Raw genomic sequence first — 12,324 nt, 5'->3', positions numbered from 1 at the left:
AAACCTGGAATAGAACTTCAAAAATAAATGTATTGTTAGTTTATAAAAATATTGCCAAGCCTGTAGCATTCCATAGGTTCTTACTAGAATTAATAGTCACTTTGCTGATCACGTAAGTTCCGATTCACTAGGAAGCCAAGACACCCATTTCAAACGCATGTGATTGGTCTCCATTTTGAGGGAACCGAATTCAGCTGACATTTTCATACTTTCATTTTGCAAGATACATTTTCTATTATTCTTACAACTATGCCTAGATCTCCAAAGTAGTCTCCTCATTTAAGCTTCCTGACAAAAATGTTGTATCCTTTCTTCACTTTCCCCACTCTGCAACATTCCATCAAATTCGCCATAAGCATAATCACGGTACAGGTACAATAGGACATATGGAGGCCAACGTACCGAGGGGACCTAATATGGATTCCACCTCACACAATACGAACTCTTTAACTATTGTAATCCACTGTAATCTATTGTAAACAATTGTAAGTATTGTAACTTTACTCTCTTATTGTAATCTGCCAATGTACAGTAACTGACTTGTCCTATATCATGTAACAATGATCTATAGAGACAAAATAAATAAATAAATATCTCACCCAGCTTGTCCTTCACTGAAACACCTAAACAACAATATAGTTAGACTGTATGGTATTAAAACCTGTGGATGTTATGGTTGTGACATGATCCAACTTTTTCATACCAGTGTGGATATTGCACCCCCCACCCATAACATATGAACACACACACACACGCAATAATACCATAATGTCCCCTTTCCTTACAAACTAAGGCTAAGAATTGAACAGGATAAGATAAATCCAATTATGAATGTTGGTTGTTAAATTCTTTATTCAAAATGTACCATGTATTTGATTACAAAACTTACCAAAATAACTATATTGACAAATTCAAATGCAATATAATATTATTATTATTATTATTATTATTATTATTATTATTATTATTATACTCATTATCATTATTACTACTATTACTATTATTCTACAATGCTTCATTTTGCTTTACGTTTAAACCTATTTAACATACTACATTAGTACAGGTCATAAGAAAATAATATATTTAAGCTCCATCTAAAATATTAGAAGAACTTATATCTTATCTTAAAATTAAGTTTATCGTGACTGTATTCCGTTTCAGTGAATAATATTAATGCCATAAAATGCAACTACGAAGAAGTACATTATCAAGTTTTATTATTGTAATGTTTTATTACCTTGTCCTCAATGGTTTGACTTCCTCATAAGCCATCCTCTGGGGCACTGTTTAATTCATACCGAACACTACTGATTATATACTTATTTTTAATAAACTTATCTAACTTATTCCTTAAGAACTGTGGTCCTGAAGTGATAACTAATTATGTCATATTTCATGTCCGTTTCTCTATCATGGACATAATTATCATTTAATTATCAGATGAAACCAATATCCAGTACACAATTAAAATTTCTGCTATTAAAATCTCTTTACAAGCCTAGTAACTAACCAAAACAATGTACACACAGTTAGAGATAATACACATTACAGGAACATACATACCAGACCCAAAGGAATCTGTCATAAACCATTCTAATGACAAGAATAATCTCCTAATTAACTAACTGAACATTTCATAGCATATTGAAGAAAACATTTAACAGCCAGAATGTAATCCAGTAAATTACAGTGAACTACAGTGGAACTTTGGTAATCTGAACCCATGTTAATGCAAACTGAATTACAGAGAAAAACATCACCTCCAAAAATTACAATTTGTTCTAATTATTTTACTTCCTTTAAGTAAAAATGAATTTTTGTGAAACACAGTATGTGCTAATGAACCTGTCTCTCTACGTGATAAAAAATGTAACCAAGTTATATGATTGGTGACATTTACATAGTATAATATTTTACTAATGTTTGGTTGTTCATGGATAATATATGCCTATATATCTTCTGAATAAAATAAGTTTATTAAACAATTTGAATATTTTATTTGAAGTTCAGTTATCTGAATGACTTGATAGTTTGAACACACCAGTGCTCTAGTTAGTGCAGAATACTGAGGTTGCACTATTTTTAAATCATAGGTATAAATTTCTTTTTTCTTTAATTTCAGAAAGCTTATGCAAAAATTAATGTTAGAAATTCTGTCCATGGAATGGGCGGTGACATCAGAGCATAACTAAATGATAATTATGACTATGACAGAAAAATGTACATGTGATTCTAAACGTGAAACAAAATTTAATAGCTCGTTTCTTAATGGTTACAATTCTTCATGAAGAAGTTATAAATAATTTTATTAACAAAGAAGGTTGTAATCAACAGCTTTTTTCACAGAATAAGTAATTAAATTGTAGATGGTTTTTAGGATGTTGAAAAGTGTAGGGGAAGATAATAAGAGAGTGTATTAAAACTTGACAATGTAGTCAATATTTGCATTCTATGGTCTTAATACTATTCACTGAACTTATACCTAGGCACAGTTTCAAACATACCTTTCATTACTGTGAGAGGCAAGAGAGGTAACACACAGAGATTTTTTTTTAATATGACTTACTGTTAAGTGCTACACAGTTGATTATCTTATATAGTATGGCAGGGTTAAAACAGCGAAGGAGACCTATATAACGCCTCAATATACAGAACACTGTAGTGTTTATGGGAGGTTACAATAAGGCCTATGTTTGCTGGAACTTGCATTATTTGAATTAGATGCAGGTATTGTACAACTGCATACTAATATACATTTTTGCAAAACAATTAGAGAGGAAGTTGAATATTAAATGCAGCTCATTCGTAGAATGATCCGATGTGATCTTTATAATTCTAAGCAACATTTGTGATAAGTAACTTTATTCGTACATCCACTTTTATTTAGAACTTAATATTTTCTCTGAGTAAATGTAATTGAAGACAGTTAGCCAATATCATAGAGACAGTTTCCTGTAACTTCTTTTACACAAAACAATAACATATTGAGAAATATTGTAATAGTCTTTTTATGTTTGTTCCTGTGTCAGTCACCATTTATGAAGCAGCAAAGATGGTACATTAGAGCAGATGAACCTAGTTTCAAATTTATTAATGACTTCTCATAGTATGTAATGATTAAAAAGGATATACGAGCTTGATTAGGTTTCCTTTCTGTGCAAATATTAGTTATTATGTTTGGTTAATTTAAATATGATATATAGGCTATTTTTAAGAATTCTATATTGATCCTTTATATACACAAAAACTAAACACTAAAAAATCCAAAATTGGAAGCCTGAAAGCAAGGCAGATATTCCACTTACTTAATTTTGAATGTATAAAATAATTATGACTACCAAAAGTGAAGCATAAAATATGTCATTTCTTCTGGAAAATTCTGACATGATCACATTCTTTCAATCCAGATGTAACTGATTTATGAATTGTTAAGTAAATGACTAATCAACTATTCTGTCATTAAAATGTTCTCACGGTTTCAAAGCGAGGAACTGCATTCAACTGTCATCTTCAATTTTGTGGGGCATAATTAAAGCCTACACTGTCTCTTGAAATGCTGGAGCATGTCATAAAATTCTTTTAAATAATTATTCACCTGAACAACATACTGAATGTCTGATGTTTCCACACAAATTTCTGGTACTGTAATACTGAATGTAATCAGTATTTTAATTTCCAATCACAGCAACAAAAACTAGTTCTATAATATCTGAGGCTGTCATGGAGAACCTTATGCGGTGAAGTGTACTGGGATGTAACGGTTTATACCGTTGGAGGAGGTATCTGGCATTCTGCAGTAACATAGTACATCCATCTTCAGCCATGTCCTTGTGTCACACAATAGGGAGAGTGGAAGTAAAGCTCCGTGTACATTTAACCTCGGTCCTCAATGAAGATGAGAAATCACCTTCACACTTGGACATTTATACCCTGGGGATGCAACTTGTAGCACTCACTGGATAGGAGGCAGTTGGTCCTTGTGAAATGTTGGAAACCACCTAAAATCTAGGGGGCACTACATGGTAAATAGTTCTGTGTTTCACTGCTTTATTTTGCAAGTCATCACACCAGCATCAGTTTTTTTATAATTAATTCATACACAAAAAATTATTTATATAATAATTATGCAACCATCATCCTTCATTCAGTTACATATTAATTTGAAGAGTACTTCAGTGGTAAGAGTGAAGTTTGTAATCGTAGTCTCTGCTTCTTAATGATACATCATTCTTTCCTATATACTATACATTTACTGACATATTTTATATATATGTACATATTTCTCACATTTTGACATGTTTCAACAGTGTTTGGCACACACTTGTTGCTAAAGCTAACAAGTAAAAAACTAGGTTAGTGTGATCTTCCTTTGTCAGGAATCAAACTGTGAAATTATTCCTATAATTCTATGGGATTGGCAACGACAAAACGCTATTCCTAGGTGGTAAATGAATATGCAAATGCTGAAGAATTTTTTTGGATGATAAAATTATGGAATTTAATATATAAATGACCTTGTTTTAGAAGTTAATATGAAATGAGATTTTCCCATGATAAATATTTGAGTCATGAGTATTTGGCCATATATTTATGACATACTAATACAAACTGTTATGTACAAACATTTTTGAAATTTGATGGCAAATTCTTAGACAGGTGTCTGATGTTATGTCCAGGGTACAAGTAATGGATATTGCACCATTTCAAATTGAAAACAAACAATTTGATCCACAATAATTGCAAGATAATTCAATGATTGCCTTTTTAAGATTGCTGGCTGCAAATAACATGACTAAGAGCCAAGATCTGTAATGTTTCTGTTGATACTGTCAATAGACACGCAAAGGTCATATGAAATGTCACAAGCGTTATAAAAATGAAACTTACTTGCAGAGAACTAACTGAATCCCAGCTGACTTCAAAGGCATAAATGTGAGTCAGTTCTGTTAATTGTATAATATTAGCTTACCTGATATACATACTATTAACCAGGTCAGGTGAATTCAGAAAGAAAAAAAGAAGGAAATCATTCTAGATAATGATGAGTTAGATATGTTGCTTTTCCAATTAGTGTCTAGGAATAGTACGATGAAACAGCCAACTGATCTCATTTCCTAGGTGCCCTTACTTCTATGACCACACCTCCCCCACCATTGGTCATTGAATATGGGATCGCTTTCTGGGTTGAATCTCCACCCCGCAACCTGCTCTTAGTCACGGTTTTTGTCTCACTGGATTCAATGGTCTCTGTTGACAGCCCTCTTTTCGTCGGGATGGTCTTCTTTGAGTAGCTCTGCACAGTGTTGGTCACACTAGGTCTCATGGGGTCATCAGATTTCGATGTGATGCGAACTGTTTCCGAATAGTCATCACTTCCGATGCTCCCTCTTCTCACTATAGAGGTTGTTGTGCCGTTGTTTGTATCTCTGAAAGAAGGGGTGTGGTTTAGGGTGCTAGTGAAGCTTGGTTTTGGAGATGTGACATGGTCTACGCCATTCGTCATTGGCGAGCGGTATGGCGATGACAAAATACGGCCTGTTCTCATGGAATCATTTTCAGGAGTGGCGTTTTTACCGGAAGACCGGAATGAACTGCTGTAATCGAGGATTCTACTTGAAGATACGTTGTTTGAATTTCCGTTTTTATAGGGTGTGCTCTTATATAGACGCCCTGCAGGACTTGCAGACAGTGGTTTTATATCAGGATCTTCATCGCCATGAAGAGTTTTGTATAGTTCTGGTGCCCTGTCCATTAAACCCTTCAAGAAGAGTTTCTTTTTCGCTTCCTGAGTCGAGGGGATATTACTTACATACCCATTACTAACCAAATTACTTGTACTTTTAGAGAACGTGTAAGATTCTTTATTCCTTCCAAAAGCATTATCATCTTTATCCAGATTCGAGGATTCCGTAAGGTCGCGTTGGCTACGACTTATGCTTGCCAAGATCCCAGGGCTCTTTAGCGGTGGCGGAGACTCATCTAACCGATGCAGGTGTGGATTCGACTTATAGACGTTAGACACATCTCGACCTCTGGACCCCAAAAGCAGTGATGATGATGATTCAGTGTTGCCCGATCCTCCGGCGTGTACGTTGAAACTCTTACTGCGTGCGAGATTTGAGCGGTAGGTGCGAGCAGGTTTCGCGGGCCCTGTGGACGTAGAGATACCTACCCCATTGGTCAGTGGCTTATTAATTCCTATAGAAGATGTAGGAGGGGTGACGTTGTTGATTATAGAGACGTTGATCATGCTGTTGGAGTGAGGTTGATGCGATTTGTTGATTCGATTCAGGCGACTGGATTCCCACCGATGAGAATCGCTTGAGGTGCTGTTCCGTTGAATGTATGTTTGATTCTTGAGCCGCTCGTCGTAAAGCTTCCGCGGCAACGTCTGAGCATTCCGATTCGAGCTCAATTCTCCGTTAGGGCTGTAAGAGCTCCCACTCGCCAGGCGACTCGTCGATTTGCTCAGACGTCCCAAAGTGTTACTGCTCACTCTGGTTCTGAAAAAGCAAACACAATACATAAGAGCACCTAAATCATGTAAGTCACGACATTTACTCCCTTTAAATCATTTGTCTAGTGTCCACATACACATGACGTGTCACATAATTCATAGTGTTTGTCGTTATGTGGTCATGTAATATATCACGCGATCCATTGCGTTTAGAGATGAAGTGATAGGAGGTTAGAGAAAAGTGCACTACTTCTCAGAAAATCTAGTGGCGCCGGGAATCGAACCCGGTAGCTCTGAATCTGTAGCCAGGAAGTCTGACCACTATAGAGGCGGTCTGGCGCGTAACAAATTCTTTCAAACTGTACATATAACCATAAATACAAAAGTTTGATGGTTAAAAGTTACTGCCACTTCTTCCCTTCACAGATTAAACTTAAACCTCTCCCGACTTCATGGACATCTGCGCATGGCCACCCTATGTCTATATCCATTTAGCTTGTAACGAAGTGCCAGGTTCTGAGGCCCTGCTGTCCACTCTGTTGAAGTTGGTTAATATTTTCCTTCTTTTAATCCCCTATCTCTTGGCTTGAACGAATGAACATTTAACACCTCCCGTAGACTTATAACTTAGTACGTACCTTGACACTTACTAGAAATTTAATTTCCTCTCCTTCAGTTTTACAAACATATTTTTTGTTCTTAATCTGTTTCACTTCCTCATAAACGTGTCGGAACATCAGCGTTCTCTTTCCTGGCCGTTTTAAAGTTCTCTGTTTATAGTCCCACATATTTCATGTCATCGATGTACTTTATTTCCTACATCCAGCCAGCTTCGTAAGAAACGCTATTCCCAAAAACTTAAAATGTGAAACTTGTAAAAGTAAGTAAAGGTATCCCTGTAACAGGCCGTGGAGGTCCATAAGGTTGTGAGATGTTGAGGTTCCCATATTTTCTAGACTATCGGTTCATGGATGGCGACAAGGTTGTCAGCCTTACGCGCCGGCCGCCCTTTACCCCCAAGAATATTCCTGGTACTCATTTCTGTTAGAGGCTGAGTCGACCCCAGGGCCCTAGTACGGCTGGAAGGATTAGATCAATTGAGAAAACTCCAATGACCTCATCGGGACTTGAACCCACGACCTTCCGGCTTGTAGCATAGTGTCTCAACCACCTACGTTACGGCGTGCCCCCTGTGAAACTTGTTCTCAACAGAATTAAAAAAAAATAAACTTACTCTGCGGGGGACTTCATTACATTCATTTAGGTCATTAATTCTTTAGTCCGGTTTCCTTCTTAAGGACAGAAAGCAGGCTTATGATATGTGCGTTTGTGTGTGCGTGCGTCTCTTTTCTCCGAACAGTTGTCCGATTCTCATGAAACTTTGTTATGATCATCACGTTATTAGAAGCACCCCAAAGCCGTACTTCCTAATTTCCTACAATCCATAATACCCACCTGGCGAAAATGTGAGGTGAGTACCACTAGCAACACTTCATACAGAGTCCAGGTACGGAGGATGGTAAGACATCTTGGAAAATACATAATATTTGGTATCATACGTGTATGTGCACTCTAATAAATACAGTCAAAACATGCATTTGGTCTAGGTGAGATAATTTTTAGAACAGGCTGTTCCTTAATAGATGCAATTGATCAGAAATAAGTTTGTGAGGTCTCTTACAAAGCTGTCAGTTATCTCAGATTATACAGAGTCGACTGCCAGGATAACTTGTGAATAACGAATAGCAAAGGACTAAAAAAAAGTGGTCGCGGCCTAATGAGGTACTATCCCAACATTCTTCTTGGTAGGGCTGAAACCCCCACGGAAAAATCAGCATAATCGGTGTTCCGGCTGAGATTCAAACAGAGTACCTCCAAAATACAAGTGAAGAGAGCTACCGCTGCGTCAATCTGCTCATCAGAAACCGGGTAGCCTGGCCTACCTGTTTGTATATTATGTTCATTTCCGAATAAGATTAATATTGTTTGAAGGCAGAAGTCCATCGTAGCAGTATCACCTGCATCATAGTCTTAAAATGGGGTTGAAATTAAGAGGCACCAAAAATTTTACATTGCCAAAGTTAAAAAGAAATTTCAAAATCGTTTTCATAGCAACATTTAGAGATTCGCTGAAGTGGTTCTTTCTAACAACGATAATGTTTGCGTATATGAACCAGAGGCCACATCACGCCGTAAGTTACAGCCTGGACAGCTTATTTACTATGCACTCAACATATCAAACAGTTCAAACTAAAGTTATAAACAACACTGTCTGTTTACTGACTGTTGGTATTTCCTCGGCTCTACCTGTAGCGAAGACGCCTTGACTCGGTCACTGCAGCCTCGACTGTAAGCATAGAGTGGACTATGATGAAGGCTGGATATGATTCTTAAATAAATTACTTTCAAAGGAGTTTTATCAGAACAACCTTGCAACTCCAATAACCAGATCCAGGGGAGAAGTGGATGGTACAAAATGAGTTTCAGTTTACAGAAATTTGGTGGATACTGAATTACACGAAATTAGATAAACCAATTTTTCTGTTATATCGATATGACTGCGTTTTGGAGCGTATCCAATAAATAAAGATTGAAAGTTGCTGGCATACTTTGAACATTGATGTGTGGCTCTTGTAACCCCAGCTATTGGCTTTCCCGCACTGAACTGAACACGTTTACCTCTGTGGTAAAGCATCGCAATTTCTGTCGGTAGATCAGCTATGCTTGATGGTTTCGTCCAACCAACATCTCGGACGGTAAATATCACAGCTGTAGCTGTAGAGATGCATTTACAGTTCGGGAATATGGGGAATCTTATAACTTTAAAGCCGATCACAGTGGCAGTGCAGTCTAAGGCGTGTGCAATCTTCGCCAGCTTGAACACTGGGATCGTGGGTTCGAATCCCACTGGAGGCATGGATGTCTGTGTGTTTATTATGTGTTTGTGTTGTTCTGCGTGTAGGCAGAGGCCTTGCGACGGGCTGATCCCCGTCCAAGTAGTCCTATCGTCTGTGTATAGGATTAGAAAACTGAAAAGTAACCAAGGCATAGACATATAACATTAAAATTCATACACGAATTTTCAGAAAGAAAGAATCCAAAATTACAACTGCTGAGATCAATTTCGTAAGACAGCCTGGAAATATACAAGGAAAGACTGGAAAAGGAAGCAAAATATTTTAGATGAAAAAAAGACCAATGCGGCTGGGCCAACGTTTTAGGCTACAGGAAAAAAATTAATTTCACAAATTGCATAGAGATTACTTTGCTAATTAATTATTAAACGCAGACGAATTGGAACAAAGGGCCAAGAATAAACTGAGACCAGACTATTCAGCAGCCAATACGCGAATAGTTCATCAAACAGGCCGTTTCCTTGACTGGTAAGATTTGAGGTTCTCATGGTGGTAATACACATTACAGCCTTCTGTCTGTGACGTCGCAGATGCCCCTTCTACCCTGATGATGGAGACAGAAGGTTCTTACAAGACAAGAGCAAATAACTTGAGAGGCTTGAGGTCAATTTTGAATCTCCATCCACCTACAGACGTAAAGTCCATAACCTACGAGCAGCATAGTTTCGGCCAAAGGCATGGAATTGTCAGGTGGGCTTGCGTCATACAAAGCCGTCTGCCTTGAATTCCTGAAGTAAGACACAAATTAAAGGGCAAATAGTAGCATCATGACTCACAACCTTAGCAGAGTTACAAACATTTACAGAATTTGAAACTGCGTCAATATTTTTATTAATTTGATCCTTCACGTACTTGATAATAGCTAATCAGATTACAGATTTGGCCTAAATGTGACTTGCGATGAACATTTGCAAAACTGCCATGTTTGCTTGCTCTGTTGTCATGCATACCTTATTAGGAGATGAAGGTCACACACACAACACAAGCCTCAGCCATTTTGCAACCTGTACTCGCCTACGTAACATCTTTGTACAGCATCGGGATAATCCTTAGAGCTGTAACCACCAACGGACATTGAGTGAGGTTCCCTCGCATTGCCCAGAACGGAAATATGACGACAGATCTATCCTAAAATTCCAACATGTAACTTTAAGAACAGAACTATTTTTTTGCGATCTAACATCGTGTATTCTCTCTGGCGTTTAGCAAGGTTCCTTTGAGACTTCGCCCAAATTTTATCAGACTGCACAGCGTCACATTCCGTAAGACAGTGGTATTCACAGTCGTGAGAGTCTGGTCTTCTGGACTGTAGATACACATCGACGTTTTGGAGAAATATGTTGTCACCATCTTCAGGACTGAAGTGCCTAAGGCGAAGAATTAGATCTTATGTGAGGGTTTCAAGGAAAGTGGAGACTCAGAATGACGGGAGGGGGGGGGGGGNAGATGGAGGCCTGCCCGAGTCAATAGGAAATGTGGATCCGAGCGACCACCTTCCTAGCAACCTGCCTATTTAAGTCCTCTGATTCCTTACCCTACTAACTCCAACCCGAAGATTGGGGACAGAATGTTCCTCGAAACGTCGGTACACGCCTGCAAGACTAAACGGCGACAAAATGCAGAAGACTACGAGTACACTATGAAGAATCACAGCCGTGAACATTTCAAAACGCCTTTTACTTCACGGTTTCTAGACAAAGAGCAAATTCTCTGCCCTCTCAGCTGATAATACAGACACAAACATCAGGATTTGAGCCGAGGTACCTCAGACAGTACAACAATGGGCTAGAGGCTGGACGGCCAGAGTTCGATTCCCGGGGGGAGCAAGATATCTCTCTCTATTCCATAGCGTCCTGGCCGGCTCTAGGGCCGACCCAGCCACATGGGGTACCGAAGGCTTTTTCCCCGGGGGTAAAGAGGCCGGTGTGTGAAGCTGACCACTCACCTCCACATAGTGCCAAGGTCAAAAATTGTGTAGCTCTATGTCCACTCCCCCATACGTCTTCATGGTGTGGTGCTTAATGAATTAAGCACAGGCACAACTTTACCTCTTACCAACACCACGACTGGAAAGGCGCGCTACGGTTTGGAGCAGTGTGCTCCATATTGATTCGAAGCGCAAAGAACGCGTTGCAATTCTGATTTCAGACTGATTAAGAACGTGATCAAGCAACTGACACTGGCCTAATACAATTAAAGTTACAGGCAGATGCCACTTTAAAACAGCCTACAATAAAGAGGGCCCTGTACTACGTATTTTGGTCTCTTGTTAGAAAGAAGCCCCGCGCCTCGTTTTCACAGACGATGCTCCTGTGTCCAACTCATGGCTGTGCGACATTACATCTGGTGCGTGGGAAATGCCACTACCCCAATTTAAGGGAACAACATAGTAAGCATTTTACTATTAGGCCTATATCTGGTATCGTGGGAGTGCCGGTAACCAGAAGAAACAGAGGCATTGTGATATAGAGGCGTGAAGGGAGATGTCTTTTTTTTTTATTGCTAGTGGGGTGGGACTAAGTCCCTTGTACTGCGGCCACTTCTGGCCTATTGTACCAGCCCCAGATGATAGGTGAGGGTGATTGTGGAGCAATTGGTGGAATGAAGATTGGCAGGGGAAACCGAAATTCTCGGAGAAAACCTGCCCCAGAGCCAATTTGTCCACCACAAATCCCACTCGACCAGACCCGGGATCGAACCCGGGCCGCTGTGGTAGGAAGCCAGCGACTACCCGCTTGAGCTATGGCGAGGCCAAAGGGAGATGCTACTACAAAGATAGTTAATTATTTCAGGTTTCGTTTCGATTTGTTATGTGTAGAAGGAACGACAGAAACAGTTGGACCAACATCACATCCTCTTATGAACGTCAGCCTAGATCCACTCAGTCTAAAATTAGTTTGTACCTGTTCATATCTTCTTCTTCTCCCGGATGACTGCCCCTGCGAGGTCCAT

The 12,324-nt window shown here is 38.8% G+C and overlaps 1 protein-coding gene across 1 annotated transcript in view; it reads right to left on the bottom strand.

Moving 5' to 3' along the window:
- Positions 1-1,024: 1,024 nt before the first annotated feature.
- Positions 1,025-12,324, bottom strand: part of LOC111873436 (serine/arginine repetitive matrix protein 2) — a 168,837-nt gene continuing 157,537 nt past the window's right edge. Inside the window, exon 8 of the mRNA XM_023868161.2 lies at positions 1,025-6,503. Coding sequence (XP_023723929.1) covers positions 5,108-6,503 — 1,396 coding nt within the window. The 3' untranslated portion in view covers positions 1,025-5,107. The remainder of the gene's footprint in view (positions 6,504-12,324) is intronic.

This window comes from Cryptotermes secundus, unplaced genomic scaffold, assembly GCF_002891405.2.
Source record: "Cryptotermes secundus unplaced genomic scaffold, Csec_1.0 scaffold333, whole genome shotgun sequence".
In the NCBI taxonomy this organism is placed as follows: domain Eukaryota; kingdom Metazoa; phylum Arthropoda; class Insecta; order Blattodea; family Kalotermitidae; genus Cryptotermes; species Cryptotermes secundus.
Note: the sequence above shows the minus strand (reverse complement) of the source record. Positions and strands in the feature narration are given on the sequence as shown.